This window comes from Gouania willdenowi, chromosome 16, assembly GCF_900634775.1.
Source record: "Gouania willdenowi chromosome 16, fGouWil2.1, whole genome shotgun sequence".
NCBI classification, from domain to species: Eukaryota; Metazoa; Chordata; class Actinopteri; order Blenniiformes; family Gobiesocidae; genus Gouania; species Gouania willdenowi.
Window position 1 is genome coordinate 19,557,023 of NC_041059.1, and position 19,874 is coordinate 19,576,896.

Sequence of the window (19,874 nt, forward strand, 5' to 3'; positions counted from 1 at the left end):
TTTCAACAGAAATCTCTATGAAATAAAATTAAAAAAATAATAAATCAATTATAATATATTTGATTTTTTCGACAAGGGATGTGAAGAATAAACTAAATTGACTATACAAATAAATAATACTCGAGCTATTCCGAAAACCAGAAAAAAAAAAAAAACAAAAAAAAAAAAATGCACAGGAACCATCAACATCTGTGAGAGTTACATTCTCCTTCATTTCTGTACTTTTCAAAGATATATCTTTCATACATGTTTTTGGTCATGTCTTAATCTCTAAACAAACACAGACCTTGTTCCCACTGAAAATAGAAACACCAGGTGAATAAATCGGTCCTTTGGTTCCGGGCTCTTGTTTCCAGTCGGACGTGTTTTCAGTCCTCACTAAAGATGGCGACCTGCTTCACCCGCCCATGCCTGAAGTATTTACTCCATCTGGCCCAGGATCATCTAGAGTTCAGAATACCGGTAACACCAAATATTCACTGCCTTTTTCCTTGTTTAATGTCCTGTTAAAGGATGTGGTTGAACCTGCAGAATAACTCTGTCCGACACACCGGGGCTAATATTTCACCTCTTTGTTTTAATTCTTGGTGCACATGTTACCACACGTGCTGAACGCCTTTCTTTGATAAAACATTTCTCATTCTATAGCTTATATTATTTCCCTGTGTATCTCAATTTAATAATCACTTAATGATGCTCAGTTATAAGGTTATTGTAATAGGACTAACTACTGAATCCTAGGAAGCTTTAATTCTGTTTCCGTTTTTTGTTGTTTTGTTACTGTTGTTCCTGGTTGAAAACATTTTCTAATAGGGTTTTAATTAATCTTTTAATCTATTGGAGTAATTTTCTAGGCAGTGGCTATCAATACGTAATCTGTGTCAATTGACCAGCAGTCTATCCGTACGCAGCGCCCCTCATTGGCCAGTTTAGGTCACGTGATAGGTGCCGAGAGATTTGCCGCGTTAAATATGTTGAAATGAAAGAAATATATATGAGAAAATTGGGATTCAAAGCAGCTGATAAATGAAAGCAGAACATTGTTATAAGGATATATACTGTACATGAACACAAATTATTTTAACATCCAAAATATGACTGGAGACAAATAAGCAGAGCACGACTACATTTAATTAATGATCCGTAATTAGCAACAGTCAAGTTGTCAACATAAGCACTGTAAACACACTGTTAATAAGTAGAACATGCAAACTGTATGCAATAAGGGCGTTGAAAAACATCGATTTGGCGATATATCGCGATATTACGTCGCACAATTCTCTGATTTATTCAAAATGCATCCATATTGATTTTTTATTTTAATTTTTTTCCCAGTTGGTCAACATGCTGGGCAGCTGTGTGTGTGTGTTTTTTAATGTATGCAGAAAATACTAACTTTCTGCATTAATTTGTTGTTCTAGGCATAAACCTCAGTTAAGTTGCACTAAAGTCAAAGTTGGTTTAAAAGCCACAGACAGATTGTGTGTTATTATTTTATTTTAAGTTGTTGGTACATGGCATGTTAAATCCAGGGTTTTTAGTGTAAAATATGCCAATAAAATATATTTCATATATAATGTTCTCATGAAGGTGTACACATTTACATATGAGTTGTTTCTTAAGTCATGTATATATTACATATTATACATTATACATTTATACATTATTATACATATTATTGCATTTGTATATATATATATATATATACAAATGCATTAATCGCCCTATACTTTAATATCGGGATACTGTGTATCGTATCGTGACGTGTGTATCGGGATACGAATCATATCGCCAGATGCCAGGCAATACACACCCCTAGTAAACAATGAACTCGTCTACTGCATTTATCACAGTTTTTGTTAATAGGAAACTTATAGATAAAATTATTTTAATGAGCTGGTAAATCCTGCATCTCAAGATGAAGTGAAATGTGACGCTGTCTATTAGTCTCTATATTATTGGTGGATGAGAGAGAGAGAATGAATCCTATCCATTGATACGAGGCTTGATTAATATATTTATTGTCTAATGTAAAACTTTAACTCGATAATGGGATATACACTGTGGAATGTTGAGCAAGTTCCATAACCCTTAGTGCCTGTAGGCACTTGTGACCCGGGGCCCAAATCCGGCCCTTAGGAGCATCCAATTCGGCCCGCAGGAGAAAGTAATAATACACCATTATTTGCAGGGGCTCACAGTTTTTTCTGATGCTTATATCACACGATTGTAGACATTTTTTAATGTTAAACAGTTGAAAAAACTCTACATTTCTCAAATTATGACCCAATATTTCCCTTAATTAAATAGAATTTAGTCACAAATTCTTGGAATTTTAAAGGGAGGATCCTGTTTGCACTGATATATGTCACTTTTTTTCTTGTTATGGTCTGTTTCTTACATATTCAGTATTTTATGTATCCGTAGAAATGCAAACAAGGGCACAATAATGTTGAAATCACTTATTTTCTCGCATTAAATCTGTTACGTTTTTGGCCCCTGAACTTAAATGAGTTTGACACCCATGATCTAGGTCATCATTGCAAATGAGAACTTGTTCTTATAGATTTATCTGGTTGAACAAATGAAGAAAGAAAATATCCATATATAAATGGTAAAACACAGTATATTACAAAATCTATTTCTCCTTTATTTATCCAGATAAATCCCAATAAGATATCAAATCTCACCTGTTTGGAATGGATACAGTTGCACATCCTGTAGGATAATATAACATAAAGTTACATTATCCTACAGGATAAATTCTCAAGAGACAAACCGGTTATTAAATATGTACTTTTTCATACATACTGATACAAATATATAAAAGTGTGATTATAAACATGTGCAAGAGCCTTCTGACAATCTGGAAAGTGATCATTATTTAAAATCTGATTCTTGTAGGAAATCAAGGCGTTGTTGGCGCTCAGAGCAAAACCCTTTAACGCCTGTGAGAACTTCAAAGAAAAGGTTTGCTTGGCTGTTCATTTTGTGCTACAATTAAAGCGAATAATGAGTAATAGTTCTGGGGGGGAAAATGTGCATTGTTTATTCTTCAAATCCTCACACTCACAGTGCAAGTGTTTCTCTTCAGTCTCCCTTTGTGTGTTTGGATGGTTTGTCTGAAGAGGATGTCCGCTGGGTCATGGCCAGATCTGTTTGTGCAAAGTGAGTGTTAGTGGAACTTATTACTGATGTCGTCGCGGAGTCGTTCTGCTTTGTGAACATTTAGTTTCCACAGCTGCACAGTGACTGATATGTTGCTCTTTCTCAGGTCTGCTTTTGAACTATGGGGCCATGGAAGAACATGCGCTGAACTCCAAACGTCCCTCTCCAGCTATCCATCGGAGAATATGGTTCGGAATGACAAATCTTGTGCTGGTTTGGTTAAACAGACTGTTCATTTTTCATTTCGCATGATTACATTATATGTTGTACGTATAACACCATGTGTGCGGTGTTTCCGTCCCACAGGGTCCCTTCATGCACAAAGGCTCCACTTACAAAATCAATGTCTATACTTTCAACAAAACCCTGTTGTTTGCAGATCGAATCAAAAAGATTGATGTAAGTATTTTTGATGGATGTTTTATGAAAGAGTGAAACGTTTGCACACGGCAACCAAAACAAGCTCTATGTCGTTCCTTTAACGATGTTTAAACATAGCAGATTTGATTGACTGTTTGTTTCACTGGAAACACTGCTTCACTTAGACTCAAACTAAGGATAAACTAATGAATCAACAACTAACAATAAAATGAACCTCCGCTCGTTTAGCGTAGACTTTAGAAAACGGCCGTGGAGACAATGGTAGAATCAACAGTGATCAGGGGTGTAGCACCACATTTTGGGCCCCTACTGTAAGTTATGTACACTTTTTTTTTTTTTTTTTACACACGGAAACTCTACTAGTATTCTTGCATTATTAAATAAGCTTGCTTTTTTTCCACATTAACCCAGAAATTCCCGACCTTTTTCCTTATTGTGAATTTCTCTTGGAGATGAATAAAGTATCTATCTATCTATCTATCTATCTATCTATCTATCTATCTATCTATCTTATTTTGGTATCACAAATGTCTGGCAACACCAGAGACATTTTTTTTTTCTACAATTAGTTTTTGATCATGTTTATTAAAGTGTGTTACAGATACATAGTAGCCAGGATTAGTGACAAGTGTGAAACCTTAGATATTTTTATACTGCATTTTATTTGGACTAGATTTATATTGGAGAAAGTTTTAGTATAGGATACAGTTTTTTGATATTTATTGTGTGTGATGTGTATTTGAAAAATAATAATATAATACATAATCCATTTTTACCTACTTTTTTTTTAATTTTTTCAATCACTAGACATTGCAGGTAACCCCATTTTAAATTTCAGGCGACCCCACATGGGGTCCTGACCCTAAGGTTGAAAAAACTGCAATAACCTATTGCTTGTATTTTATAAATCTGTTCTACTATATTTTAGTGGTTTATTGAATATTGTGATTGTGACATACTTTTGCTACAATTTAAGGGAAGCTGGTCATTTTTTATTTTTCGGAAGGACAGGGGACGGGGGTCCCTCTTTGTAAGACAATCTCAGTACGGAGGAAAACTCAGTCCATGACACCGCACTGAGTTTGTCTCATTCCGTAACGCCGTACTGAGTTTGTAGAATTAACTTTGAACATGTACTTTGAATTTAAATGGACAATCTCAGCACAGCGGCAGTAGCCAAAATGCCTTTTCCGGTGGTGCGCAAGCTCAGATACAATCTCAGTATGTGACAACGGAAAAGGTAGTTTGGCGTGTGAGCGGTGCACCAAGGACCGCCGCTACTTACACAAGAACATATATTATCGTGGAGAGCATAATAATAATAAATAATACATTAAATTTGTCATGCACTTTACATTGTTGCACTATTTCAATATCACTTAATAGAGTTTAAAACAATACAAGGAATGTGACTTGGCTGTGGATGGTGCGAAAAAACTGAAACAAACCAGAAAAACTATAATAATAACAATAATAATAATTAATCAATTTTCATAATAAAATCTCAAAAAAGTGCCTCCCTAAAAATTCAAATGATCATCTCGGTCCTTCAATGTTAATTCTTGAACATTATGTTAGTGCTGCTTTTCTATTTAGGATCATGTTGGAAACATGGAAAACAAGCTTTTTCCGGTTTTGTTTAGTTTTGAACATTTGCATTTAGAACTTTACTGTTACTGTTACTGTTTACTGCTGTGTAACCTATAGTGTAACAACCACTGACACAAAGTATCCATCACAAAACCAACAAAACGTTTGAGCACTACACAACTAAACACAATTACTACACAACTCAACACAATGATAATACAACTCAAACCATTTTCATTTTCAAAAGTAACAAACAGACTGACCAACATACTTCCGAAAACCATCTTCCTTCTCAAAAGTAATAACAATTAAACATGGATTTAAATGTTTGGGGTAAATATTTACAGTAATTATTGGTTATTTGCTTGTACTGTATTTGTTCTGATTGTCCTCAGGCTTTGGAGTTCCTTCCCTTTGAGGGCTCGGTTAGCCTTAAAAGCCCAGAGCACATCTTCTGTTTATTGGAGGATTACGGAACGGACCCAAACAACATTCCCGAGCATCCGGACTACATGTACTTTGGCAGATGGGTGAGATCTATTTGATTGTTTTTTAGTGATGGGTAGATGAGACCATGTGGAAGCGTTGCGACACATGACCCGAACTGTATCAATATTGTATTGATAATGTGTCACTGCGGCTCAACACTGACACCTGCTGGATCTTACATACGGAATTGCAGGCAACCTATTGTATTTCATATTGTGTTATTTTACATCTGTCACATTTGTCAGATATACAAGTAATGAGGTGAATAAATAAGGCAAATAAATGTGATGCTGCTTATGTAATTGTTATTGAGGCAGATGTTTTTATTTCTTTATTTTTTATACATTTTTATTCAAAAAACAAGGTATTCCAACTTCTCTTGACATTTTATATACATTTCTGGACGTCAACACATACAGTATGTTTTATTAGAGGACTTAAATAAATAGTTCCTTGAGACCATCACTATCTACATCACTGAGCTTGATACAAGGCTTGCTTTGTGGAAGCTTGAAAATGAAATAATATAATATGCATTTATTATTAATAAAGCCACCATAAAGAAGGTACAAAATGTGTGTATACATACAAAATGTGTGTTTGTTGTTGGTGTATTTGTGACCTCCTGAGGCTCCTCAGGCACGTTAATGCCTCAGCGTCAAGGGTGATTTTATTAATATTTAACAGTTCTGATGAAAAAATATGGCATTTAACCTGCAAAAGATAAAATTAATAATTTAAACTCACTTTGAAATAGATTTGAATTCTGAATAATCAAGCTGTAACTGAGATGAATTTCCAAAAAGGAAATTAGGACTAATACATTACTGATATAAGGTAAAAATGGTCCCAAACGTTTTGTATAAGCGATACGGGCAGCGACACAGGATTTCCCTCTGTGAGCTTGATGCATACGCAGTCACATCGGTGATGCCGGATCCATCGCTAGCTAATGTTTTCCCTGTGCTCTTTAGATAGCAGATGGCCAGCGGGAGCTGATTCGTTCCCACAGTGTGAAGAACAGACACTTCATAGGAAACACCAGCATGGACGCAGGCCTCTCGTTCATCATGGCTAACCACGCTAAGGTCCACGAGAACCACTTAGTTTTTGACCCGTTTGTTGGCACGGGTAGGTTTGTTTCACTTCCTGTTTAACACTGCTATAGACCATGTCAGATAGTTGTGAATTCACAGTATTTCCTCTAATTCTTTGCAGGGAGCCTCCTGGTGGCATGTTCTCATTTTGGAGCTTACGTATGTGGAACAGATATTGATTACAACACAATTCATGGCAAGGGTAAATGTGATCTTTCAGAGCTTTAAAATGTACCATTTCTTGTTGAATTGTGATTTTTTTTTTTTCTTAACACATAAATATTGGTGTTCATCAATTACAATTACATTTTCAATTATCCATGTTCAATTACAAACAAATCAATTATAATTATGATGACTGGCATTATAATTTTTCTCCTGAAAGTCAATTACATTTATGTTCTCAATTACTAAAGTTCAATTACAATTATACTAACTTTTATTCATATAGCGTTGTGATGATTGCATGTTTTTTTTTTTTTTACCTGTGTATGATGTTGTTTTAGCATTTATTCATTTATGTTTTAGTGCATTTATTATAATATCTCATGTAGAAGTCCAACTAGGGACACAAGTAGGAATTTAGCAATAGCTATAAACTCTACGTACAAAACATTAGTTATATTCATGCTATTGTTACTCTGTAAAATTCTATTCAGGATCAAAATCCTTTTATTTGTCGTTGCACAAAAGCACAACAAAAAAATAAAATAAAAAATAACAGCTCTCATAAACAGTGCAAGACAGTGTAGAACAAAAAATATGTATAAATGCATTGTCCATATTCCAAAATGTATATTCTAACTCTAACTCTCTAACCCGTAACTATTTAATGAAAATTCACTGACATTTGTGGGAAAACGTAATATGAAACATATTCTAATAATTGTTAACTGCATACGTGTAAGCCATCGACCTGTTTCCATGGTAATTACAATTACAAAGTCTATTATTTTAGCCTAATTACAATAAAATTACGATTACAATGACGACAGATTTTTGAAATTACAATTACGATTATAATTAAGCCATGATTACAATTAATTGTCAATTACGCAATTCCTCTGGTGTGCATAGTTTTTAGCTTCGCTAACAGAGTTTTTTTAAATTCCAGGCCGATCAAGCCGTAAAAACCATATGTGGCGAGGGCCGGACGAGAATATTCGAGCCAACCTGCGGCAGTACGGGACAGAGAGGATGTACGTGGACGTGATGGTGTCTGATGCATCCAAGTCTGTGTGGAGGAAAGCTGCACTGTTTGATGCTATCATCACTGACCGTATGTCATCAGATTATCATCATTTATCTTCCATGTTTCACTGCAGGTCACTTTGGTCTCATGGTTTAGTCGTTGTAACAGGGAAACATTGTTATTGATTTGAGTATTACATCATCAATGTCACCGCCTCCTTGTGGTCCTCGAGGTAACATGATGGTGTGGTTTTCCACAACTGTCTGAGACATACAGTAAATGTGGAGTTTCTTAAAAGAAACAGACTTTTTTGCACTATTTGAATTGGATCAAGCAGTGAAGCAGAAAGGTTTGCATCAGTGCAGCTTTGTTGCATCTGTACAACTATGAACCAGCTGTGACTTTAAGCTTAACCCAGCAGTTAGTTTAACACTTTAATATGAATCAGTGGTTTAGGACACAATCGACTGAAGCATAAAGGTATGAGCACATGATGCAAATCCACATAGCATCACATCACTTCACATCGCTGAAGAGTCCCAGGACTACAATTTAAATTTAGCAAACACACCATTTGGATGATTTGATTATCGAATCACCAGAAAATGTGAAGTTGAATTTACTATTTGAGGGGGAAAAATAAAAAAAAAACACTCTCTTTGTTCATGGTGTGGTATTATTCTTAGAATTAAGACAGCAAAAAAAAAAGGACAGCAATTAGAGCAGGGATGGGCAACTCTATCACAGCAGGGGCCTCAAATGTATCTGATCCGAGGGCCACATGATCAATATTCATGATAGTGTTTTAGAATAATGACCAATCAGAGCATTAAAATTGGAGGAAAAAAAGGTTTTGATTTTATGGTTTTGATGTTTTGTCAGTTTTTAGCCATTTTGTATGTTTTTGGAGTCACTGTTCTTGGTGTAATTTTGTGTTGTTTTTTTGGTCATTTTCTGCATTTTTCTTGTTGTTTTGTGCGTTTTGGGGTCACTTTCTGTATTTTTGTTGTTTTCTGTAATTTCCTGTCATTTTGTGCAATTTTGTTAACAGTTTGTGTGTCTTTGGAGCTATTCTGTTATGTGTTGTTGTTTTGTGTCTTTTTGTAGTCATTTTGTTTGTGGTTGTGTTTGTCTTTGTTGTCATTTTGTGTGCTTTTTGATTCTTTTTTTTCTTTGTTTTTGTGTACTTTGTACATTTGTGTATTATGTCGGGGGTTTATGTTCCTTCCAACTTCTTGAATTACAATTTTTGGGGATTGTGGCCCCCGGGCCACCAGTTGCCCATGTCTGAATTAGAGTACACAGAGAGTGAGACAAAAAAATGTCTTCATCGTGACATGTATTAATTATTCAACTTTTCATTTCATTTCAGAGGACAGTTAATTTTGTGAGTAATTGTTTTATGGAGTAATTTTTCACCAGTCATCAAAACGTTTACTAAACACTGTCAAAAAAAAAAACTGGTACCTCAAGCATTTTAATTCTTAAGTTTTTAAGACTGTACAATGGGTGCTGCTAATGTGCTCTTTTATTCCAATCATTTTTAGGAACTTTTTAACCTTTTGTTTATTTATTTTTTCATGTGTATGTGTGGAATGTATGACACAGTGTATGCTACTGGGTACTTGAATTTCTCCTTCTGGGGATGAATAAAATATCTATCTATCTATCTATCTATCTATCTATCTATCTATCTATCTATCTATCCATCTATCTATCTACTGTTGCTTGTTGTAGACTGCCTGTGTTCAGTATACAGTTTAGAGAGCGCAGCAGCTGTGTTCGTGTGAGCACGTTCCTCGGCCACATGTATACTGTTTGAATTGTGTAAACTGATATTTCTGTAATTTGGTGGATTTTGTTTGATTTTTTTGTGGTTAGCGCCATATGGAATTCGTGAGTCTACCAGGAGAACAGGATCCCACAAAGACATTACAAAACCCCTTGATGTCATGTAAGTTCACGTTTCCCTGACATACGATTTGTGGTTTTCTTGGTCTTACATCTTAGGCGGTGATTAGCTTAGACATGCAACTCTAGCTATTGAAAGAAATTTCCTTGATTTTGTTAAACCTGACCAATAATGTATGTTCTAGATCCCCAGATTTTCCTCAGCTAATTCTAAAGGATTTCCCCCTCGCTGTCCTGTTAACAAATCAATTTTAATCATGATTGACTGTGTTGTGAGTTCCCACCAACACATGAGCGTTGGTACAGATTGTTGTCATTTATAATGTTTCCAGTGTCTGCTCTGTTCTGTTTTACTCTACCCAGGTACGTGGAGTCCCATGTCCCCGTGTCGCAGGCGTACCACCTGAGTGACATTTTTACAGACCTGTTGAATTTCTCTGCTGAGCACCTGGTCATTGGTGGCAGGCTGGTCTATTGGCTGCCAGTCTACAGGCCTGAGTGAGTCGAAAGATTTCATACAATCACCTAATTACACGAAGCATTTGGAAGAAGTGAAACCACTTATTTTCACAGTAAATGAGAAGAGATTTGATTCCCGGGTGGATGAAATTACAAAATAATCCTTATTAAATCAGATAAAGGGACTTTATATGTTGTGCACTTCTTTAAATTGTCATACACTTGTACACCACGTGTACACAAATGGTCGTCTTATAAAAGTGCAATAAAAATGTACTAATTTTTTTTTCCACTTCCTCCACATCAGAACTACTTCAGACCTATCCATAGATATAAAATGTATTATTATTTATTAAACCCTTTTTATGTTTGTATGGACTTTTTTATCATGAGAATCTCTATTTTTTTCAGTAGGAAAAACACTACATATGCAGTATTTCCAAAAATGAGGCCAAAGTGAAATGTTTTTGATGAAAATACCACAGCCTTGACTGTGTCAATAAATGACAATTTAATGCATTATTATTTTTGGCACAAGGACAGTTTCAAATAAAAAAATGCATTGTACACCTTGTACACGTATATTTTGCAAGATAAGAAATCCAGGCCTTCACTAAAATTTTCCTAAAACGTTATGCAATGTTCTCTGGTCGGTAGGGGACTCTTTCACCTAAAACATATTTTCCCTTTATTTTGAAGGTAGAGGCTTTGATCTATTAGGTACTAATTGAAAGAAAATTACAGTATATGAACAATATGTGGTTACAATGAGTGCCAATGGGACAAATTTGGTCATGAGATTACTAAGTGTCAGTATGATGCAAATTTCCTTTTCTACACACTTCCAATACACATGACTTTGGAATTAAGCAAATAAAAAAAACAATAGTGGCTAAATTTCATGCAAATCGACTTAAAAATGACCTGAATATTGAAACAAATAAAAACAAGTTCTTATGAACTACGGACGGGCCCGCGGAACGTCTCCACGCCGAATAGCACGTACGACGTTCCCGAGAATTCAGTGAAATGACTCGGTTCCACCGAGTAAAACAAATGAAATTGTGCAACGTAAAATTGTAATCTACGTTGAATTGCCTTCGAGATGATACTGTATATCACACGACTATGTATGTTTCGATAAATTTAGAAATGACCGGAAAAGGGGGTGCCCCCCCGGGCCCTCTCTTAGACCTTTCAAAAAGGTCTCTGAGAGGCACTTGACATCTACTCATAGAATATCCATGTCAAATTACAGCCCGATTCAACGAGCATTAACGGAGGGGTAGTCATTTGAAATTAGGACCCCCGGGGCCCCCTGGCGCCCCCATGGCACATACGGAGTAATGGGCCCCATTCCTATATTGGTATGTGTCAATGATTCGGTACCACCAACTGTTGCAATATTTGACTCACCCATACATCAGAAAACGACTTTAATGGAAATTGTTAAAAAAAAATGGTGGTGGGCCCATGTGCCCCTAATCAAATTGTGTGAGGCATAATGGTAATCTATGTTGATTTACTTTTGAAATTATGTGTTCCCATGAATTTGGAAATTACCGGAATTAAAAAAAAAAAGGGCTTCGAATTGAGTGTCTCATCATATTCATTCATAGAGTATTCATACCAAACTGTATTCTGATCTAACAAGAACTAACAGAAGAATAGTCATTTGAAAAATGGGGCCCGACATGTACGTGATAATGGGCCCCATTTATATATTGGTATGTGCCAATGATTCTGCACCACCAACCGTCATAATTATTGACTCGCAAATAAATATCGAATACATAACAAGAAGAAGAACAAAGTGAGTGGCGTTTTGAGTCCTGTAGCCTGATGTCATGGTCTGAGTTCACATCGTACTGAGAATTAATTCATTTTTGTTTATTTTTGTTTTCAAAGTGAACTGACTGGTGTTTTATTTGTTTTTTGGATTATGTTAAGATTAGGGTTAAGTTTATAATCTCAGTACGGAGGTAAACTCAGACTGTGTCACCGGCCTAAAAAAACTTCTGAGCATGAACAGAAACCTTTCAATATTATGGTGGAATTCGTTTTTTTGTCATTTGTTTTCATTTGCATGGTCTTTTCTAGTAAGTATTTCAACTATTTGCCTTTTTTCCAGCTTTCAACCTTCAGGTCAGTTTATTTTTTTAACCCCTGAGCAGTGGAAACCCAGTGTGTTGTGGTATGTGATCATGTGACCAATGTAAAACAATACAATTTTACTCCCTCAATACGTGTTATTGTGTTAAAGCAAATATGCTATGTCAGTAACCGGTTCTTTTTAAGTACTCAACCACACCAATAGGTGGCAGTAGATAGCACGTGTAGTAAAGTGGTACTTAGTCAATAGATTTTGTGCTGCAGGACTTTCATTAAATGATGGAAAGCACTGCTTCATCATCATACTGTGTGTGTGCGTGCGTGTGTGTGCGTAAGCAGCTGAGTGAATGACAGTGTTTGACAGTTTACAGGTGTGTTGAGGTTTTTCCCCTTCCTTACAGCTGGTTTACAGGAAACCACAACTGACAGTGGTGAGCATCGTTTTATGTGTTGGTGAATTAAGCTGGTGGCGCATTAACAAAGCTGAGTATTGTTGGATGTTGTGTGTGTTAACAGGAAGCACAGTGTTGGCTGTAGGTGCAGGTGTTTGACAGTAAATCTACAAACCACAACAGGTTATTGCAGAGTCAGACGTTAGAACCAACAGAAGGCTTATTTCTCTCTACTCACTCATTTTAGGTTCAGAGAGGAGATGAGATCATAATGAATCTGTTTGATTTGAGTGTTTGTTGAACACCTAAATGTATTGATTTACATGCTGTTTTTTATTTACGGTAAATTAGTAGATGCACACTATTGTGTGTGTGTGTGTGTGCGTGGTCTTGTGTATGTGTCCCTGCACACATCATGTTCACACATTTATTTGTCTTTGCTACTCGTCTTGTCGCCAGTGCTTAACTCCGTGCCTGTCAGAGTGCGGTGCCAAAATAAACGTCCAAGTTAGATTTATAAACTGTGTGTCTCTACGGTGTGGAAGATAACCTGTGTGCATTTATGGATATTTGTGTCTGTGTGTGGAAGTCCAGACATAGCTCGTCTCCTGGGCCTAATCTGGGCCTCTACAGAGATGATATCAGGTTTCTGTTGCCCCTGTGTGTATGTGTGTGTGTGTGTGTGTGCACAACCATAGCTGTGATGGAACAGTGGGCACTGTGTATGTCAACGTGTGTGAGAGAGAGAGAAAGTGAGATGACAAGTCACAGACTCCTTAAACCTTCCTGCTTTAAAAAAAATAAATCAAGAAAGAAAAAATCAAGACTGATTATACTGTATCTATCATCACAACCATATAGTTTCTGAATTACATTATGTAAACACATAACACAAAGATATAAAGTGACCAAATAGGCAGAGCAAAGGCAATATGTGTGTCATCAAGGGCTTGGATGGGATTGACATCACATTTAAAAAATGAAAGCGTGTTTGAAAAGAAGTGTTGTATTCAGCAAACAAGCTTTTGATGAATAACCTGGTATTACCAGCACTTATTATGTGGCCCGTTGTCCTCAACATTAAACATGAAATCATGCTGTTCCTCACATGGTGCCCCGTCAATAATGGAGCTGTGAAAATAAACATTTTGATCTCTTTGCAAATGCTATTGAGATATTTGCTTGATACCTTTTTTGTTACGCACATTCAAATCTCTAAAATAGTTCCTCTACTGTCATGAATTCACCTTTTAAAGCAGTTGAAATTATTATTATTATTTTTTTTTTGTAATACATTGAAATAGTTTTACTGTAAGTGTAAAATACTAGTTTTAGTATAGATTTGACCCACTGAGCAGCTATTTATTTTTAGTTGTTTTGAAACAGGAAGTTACCCTGAAAACTCCATAAGGTTTTTTTTTTTTTGGATATTTCTGAAAACGACCGTCAGATACATAACTTCACAATATCATGTAAATAACAAATGGAGTTGTTTTACGTAGCGCATTGATTACTACTGTAAACACTAGTGTGTCCTGTGGTTCTCCTGATTAAATAAAGGTTCTAATGATAACTGCAGTAGTACCACAAGCGCTTTACAATATCACCAGATTTACTCATTCAAACACATCCATAAAGCAATGGGACAGAGCTAATCTACCATTAGTAGCAGGTTAAACACATGGAAAGACATAGTCTTTGAATTGAACCCCAACCTCTGGATTAGCAGACCACCCATCTACCACCTGAGCCACTGTCGATATGTTATTTATATGTGATTTTGAAGAATATAAGCTACATGGTGATTGCTAGAATTGAAACAATTCAGACTTTCCTCCAAATGTGTTCTATGGCTGGGTCAGCACGAGTCACTATGACAACCAAACATCACACTGAAGGAATAACCCACATGTGGCCATGGAAACAAAGGCAAACAGTGATGTACAAATGTGTCTTTGAGTTGGGACTGTTGTTGGTGGTGTGGTAGTAGTTAAAGAGAAAGTGCCACTGACACAAATATGCAAACACATATATCACCCACGGTTAATAGGCCCTAACCTGACCTTGCTAGTGATGACAGAGGCAACAGTCGACCTTTTAACACGCGTTTTCTTTTTCCAACTGGTACAAAAAGTGAGCCTCCTCTGCATTATTGGCCCTGTTTGTACAGACTACCACACTCAGAACGTCAGTCACTTTCTTCTTCTTCTTCTTGTTGTGTACACTGGTTAAAATCGCTACTCCTCTGTTATTCATGAACGGATCGGGCTGAAATATGGTAGGTATGATCTATGGATGTGTACGCATCAACGCTCCATGCCTGATTTTCGATTTAGGGCCCAGGAAGGCCCCAGTGGGCCCCAAAATAAAACAAAAACAAAAGTCCATTTCTCATATATTTGCAACTCAAATATTACGATGGTTGGTGGTATTGAATCATTGGCACATACCAGTATATAAATGGGGCCCATTACCCCGTATGTGTCACGGCGCCAGGGTGCCCCAGCTTTCAAAAGACTACTCCTCCGTTAGTTCTCCTTAGATCAGAATGCAGTTTGGTATGAATACTACAGCCCTTTTTTTTAAATGGGGCCCGGGGGCCAACCCCCCCCCCCCATTTCCAGTAATTTCCATTAAAGTTGTTTTTTCCTTTATTTGTTAGTCAAATATTGTGAAAGTTGGTGGCACCGAATCATTGACACATCCCAATATATGAATGGGGCCCATTACTCCGTATGTGTCACGGAGGCCCCATTTTTCAAATGATTACTCCTCCATTAATGCTCGTTGAATTGTGGTGAAATTTCACATGGATATTCTATGAGCGGATGTCAAGAGTCTCTAAAAGACCTTTTTGATCATTTCTAAATTTATCAGGACATAGTCGTGTGATATATCGTTTCAAAGGCAATTCAACGTAGATTACAATTTTAGGTTGCACAATTTCATTTGTTTTACTCGGTGGAGCCAAGTCATTTCACTGAATTCTCGGGAATGTGGTACGTGCTATTCTTTGCGTGCCCGGCCGTAGTTCAGCAGATGTTGTTTTTTAAACATGTAAACACTGATGTGGACAAAATCCGTTTTGGTGGAATTATGCTGTGCACATTATCTGCATCTACACCCAGTTTTTTAAGTGAAGTCAGTTGAGGTGATAGAGGTTGATCTACCTATGCATTTGGGTCATATGTTTGGCCACTTTTCAGGTACTGTGACGAGGTGGTCCCTCTTCATCCTTGTCTTCGCCTCATCAGTAACTGTGAGCAGACGCTCTCCAGCCACACTTCTCGACGGTTGATTACAATGGAGAAGATCAAAGATCCAGAGGTGTGTGTGTGTGTGTGTACAAACTTTAGTGGATGAGAATGTACAGTACATGTCATAAGTGATAACAGCATAAAGGAACTGAACGACACTTTTTTTGCTGTATATATTAAGCGCATTTTTCTTTTGTGATTGAGTAGTTATGTCTTCCCACATGTCATATCTGCACAGCATCGACCTGTGTGCATTGTGTTTATGTGTGAGCATGAACAGCTGCCAAAGTACAACTTGTTGTGTGTAAAATGAGAGCATGTGTGTGTCTGACTGTTCCTTTATGCAAAGGCACGCAATGCATTTTAAATTGCTGCTTATATAACCTAACCATGTAAGTATGTTGTGTACATGCATGGAGTATCTGTGTATGCATCTTTCTTTCTTTTCCCTCATCATGTCAAACCACTGGAAGTGATAGTGTCTTTGTCTGTCTGGGGTAAATCGTCACCATCTGGCTGTGATTGGCTCATTTCTTTCATACTGGGACCCTAAGCGACTTCATCACACATCTTATGGAAAACAATCCATCTTTGGGGCTGTCATTTTTTCCACTTCAAAACCTAAAATTGCTTCAATAAACGGCCATGTATGACACACACACACATGCACACAGCTGTTTGATCGAGTCTGACTGGCATCGATCACAAATGGCAGTTTTTCTTCTCCTGTCGAAACAAATCTTAGTTTGTCTGAACCTTTTCACTTGCTCACAACTTGACAATTTGATCTGTTTCGACATCGGCAGAAGTTTGTTCATCTGTGACAAGTCTGTCTATAGTATTTTGGTTAATTTTAGGATGGACATTATGAACATTGTATTCCCTTCCCATAGAACGCAAAAAAAGTATTTAAGATTCAGTTTTTTTTTTCATATGTTTTGGAACACTTTACTTGAAGTTTTATACAAAAAATCTGACATCACGCTGTCATTATTATAACATGACACTTGTCATTAGCACTAATAGGGTGTTATGAAGGCTGTCATTAAGTGTTGTTTGTTATCCTAACCCACTAGATCCCTCCACCTCAGCTTTATGTATAAAACTTCAAGTAAAGTGATACATATGTTTCTTTTAGAAAATGAATGTGTTTAACAAATTCTTAAAAGAAAAATTGTTATATATAGTTGGAGTCTACATAATCCTTAAATTGAATTAGTAGTTTTTCTGTGAGAAGAGTCCTAGAATCTGTTTCTAGGTGGTTTAGCAGCTTCAGCAGGCCAAAGAAAAGTGTTTCTGATAAATAACAGGTCTAGTAATGCAGTCATCACTTATAACTCTTCATTCTTCCTACCCTGGCATTACTTCCTCACTTCTTTCCTCTTTAAACCATCGGATACGTTACAGCCAAGTCAAACAGCTCAGCAGGTGAGATTTATAAATCTCACTTAAGTGTTATTAATGCAAACAGACAGTTCTTTGTGACAATGTAATGGAAATAGTTTAAAAAAAGTAAATGAGAAAACCTTATGAGACCTTGTTTTACTGACCTGCAATCAGCCATTTATCATCTACTTTTCTTAAAGAGAGCTTGAAAATGTGTGTGTGGTGGCTAAATGAAGTGAGATGTTTTCTATTATTTCTCACTGGAAAGAACAGGCAGCACTGTATTCAGTATGAATAGTTACCTCCATGTTTGTCTTTCCACAGGAACTGGACTCCCTGGCCCATCTATCAGACCCTCGCTTCAGCCCCTACCAGGGACACAACGCTTTCAGGCAGAAGTATTTCAGTGGACTAAACAAAAAGAGCAGCAAGGAGGACATTAAAGTAGATATTAATGGAGAGTAAACTGGTGATTGCTGTGATGGTTTCTGTAAATATCCTCAGTAAACATAATTACCAGTAGATTTTTTTAAGTTTTTAATCTTCTCAAACAATGTTTTAGTTACTTAGACCTTTGTAAAGTATGGCATTAAATAAGTTATGTTCAAATATAATCTGGCATTGCTTTTGTTTGTTAGGGATTTCAACATTAATTTGTCCGAGTTTGCACTTCTATTCACATTCAAACAATAAGTGACACACATCAGTCCCAGGGTCCTCTCATTAAATTTCCTTGGTTTTGTGACCAATTTTTATTTATTTTTGGGAAACTTTATGAGGTATTAGTTGTTTGATCAATTAACTGTTAAAAGTAACTGACATTTTGAGCCCCTGCAAATATTGTAGAGCTTTATTGAATTTCTGAATTTGGAGGGGCTGATATACCTACAACTAAATCTATTGGATTTGATTAAAGGTTCAGAATAGTCATTTCAAGCATCAGTTCTCAACTAGAGGATCAAAACCAAAGCTTGGATCAGGAGTTTGCAGGAAAAGAGGAATCACAGTGCTTTTCATTATAAGGATAATTGATTTGTTGGGACTAATTGGTTGCTTTTCTTTAGATATTATTATTATTTTTTTTTTTTAATGTTTTTCCAAAATAAATCGTATTTAAGAAAAAAAAATCCTATGCTGTGATTTAGATTTTTATATTAGATTTATTTATAATGACTTCAAAAAAAAAAAGAAAATCTTTGTTTTTTTTTAATTTTTTTTAAATTTAATACTTACAAATAATTTTAACAATTTGGCTTCAGCCCTGAGTGTGAGTCCTGGATCTACAGTCAGGCATGTTGCGAACCGCTAGTTTGGTGAAAATGAATGTTCCATTTAAATATGCCTGCTGTAGAACGTAAAGGAACAGAGGTTACAGTGAGAGGCTAAGTCCTGCTTTACTTGTAACAAAGACGGCATGTTTATGTATGGGAGGCCTCCCTGTTCATACTTGAACCCAAATAACAGGGCGCCCCCACTTCTCCACTCACCACTACAGTTAGTCAGCAGCTTTTGTTGTTTTCCAACCACAGTTTACTTGCAGACTGGCTCATTATTCATTTCCTAAGAGTAACGCAGCAGGCGTTCTGTACATTGCCTCTTTGCTTTGTTTATCAGTTGGGGTCTCTGCCTTCCAACCACAGCCTGGCTTCACAAGAACTGTTCAACACACCATCATCTGATACTCCAACTCACCATTTGTTTGTAGTATGTGGTGTTTACAGTTCCCATAGTGCTCTATCAAATGATCCCACACGACAGAGATGTTGCCTTTCCTTACTTCTGTTCACTCACTATTGGGGGCTTTTCACTGAAAACAAGTGCCATGTTTGATAAAACTAGATCTCTGTTGGTTATAAAGTTGTAGCTTTTAGTGCAGCTGCTGTTTGTTTCTGTGTTTGAGTTGATATATATATATATATATAATCACAGTGATAAAACTCAAGAGCCCTCACTTTCCACAGTGCAGACTGTAATTAAGGAGGCGGAATTGTCCGTGATGGTGGGAGTTCTTCTATACACCATCTAATGTCCAGAAGTGAGTGAGTGAATAAGTGTGTGTGTGTACACATTTGTGAGTGTGTGTGACTACTTGTGAAATCTGGTTTGGTTTTGTAGTTCCAAACATGTCTTTTAGTACTAATAAAATGGTGACAACTTAGACTAATATTTATTGGAATAATAACATGATTTTAGATTTGCAATGGTTTGATTCCTAGAGGAGTTCTTTTGTATGTATTGCAAACTTTGAATGTGACTGATTATTGATGTCCTGTGGGGTTCCCCAGGGCTCTGTTCTCAGACCCATTCTGTTCAGCCTTTATACGCTTTAGGTCAAAGAGCTGCAAGATTGAAGTGTTGTGTGACTGCAAAGAAGTAAAATAATTCACCAGCAGAGCTGAAGTCAGCATCCAATGTGAACATTTTTAAATCAAAATTAAAA

General features: G+C 36.5%; 1 protein-coding gene across 1 annotated transcript; it reads left to right on the forward strand.

Moving 5' to 3' along the window:
• The first annotated feature begins 348 nt into the window (after positions 1-348).
• Positions 349-19,590, forward strand: trmt11 (tRNA methyltransferase 11 homolog). Its single transcript, XM_028471685.1, has 13 exons — positions 349-462; positions 2,905-2,970; positions 3,095-3,168; positions 3,275-3,356; positions 3,475-3,567; positions 5,535-5,669; positions 6,603-6,759; positions 6,847-6,927; positions 7,840-8,004; positions 9,799-9,871; positions 10,192-10,326; positions 15,998-16,118; positions 17,759-19,590. Exons 1-13 carry the CDS (start codon positions 385-387, stop codon positions 17,897-17,899), a joined length of 1,401 nt encoding a protein of 466 aa, XP_028327486.1. The 5' UTR covers positions 349-384; the 3' UTR covers positions 17,900-19,590.
• Positions 19,591-19,874: the final 284 nt, after the last annotated feature.

What these genes read in the sequence shown, in the direction of transcription:
- trmt11 (XM_028471685.1), top strand. Translation starts at nt 385, where the DNA reads ATGGCGACCTGCTTCACCCGCCCATGCCTGAAGTATTTACTCCATCTG. An exon ending in GTGAGAACTTCAAAGAAAAG is followed by an intron (nt 2,971 to 3,094) that starts GTTTGCTTGGCT and finishes GTTTCTCTTCAG; the next exon opens with TCTCCCTTTGTGTGTTTGGA. An exon ending in TGACCCGTTTGTTGGCACGG is followed by an intron (nt 6,760 to 6,846) that starts GTAGGTTTGTTT and finishes AATTCTTTGCAG; the next exon opens with GGAGCCTCCTGGTGGCATGT.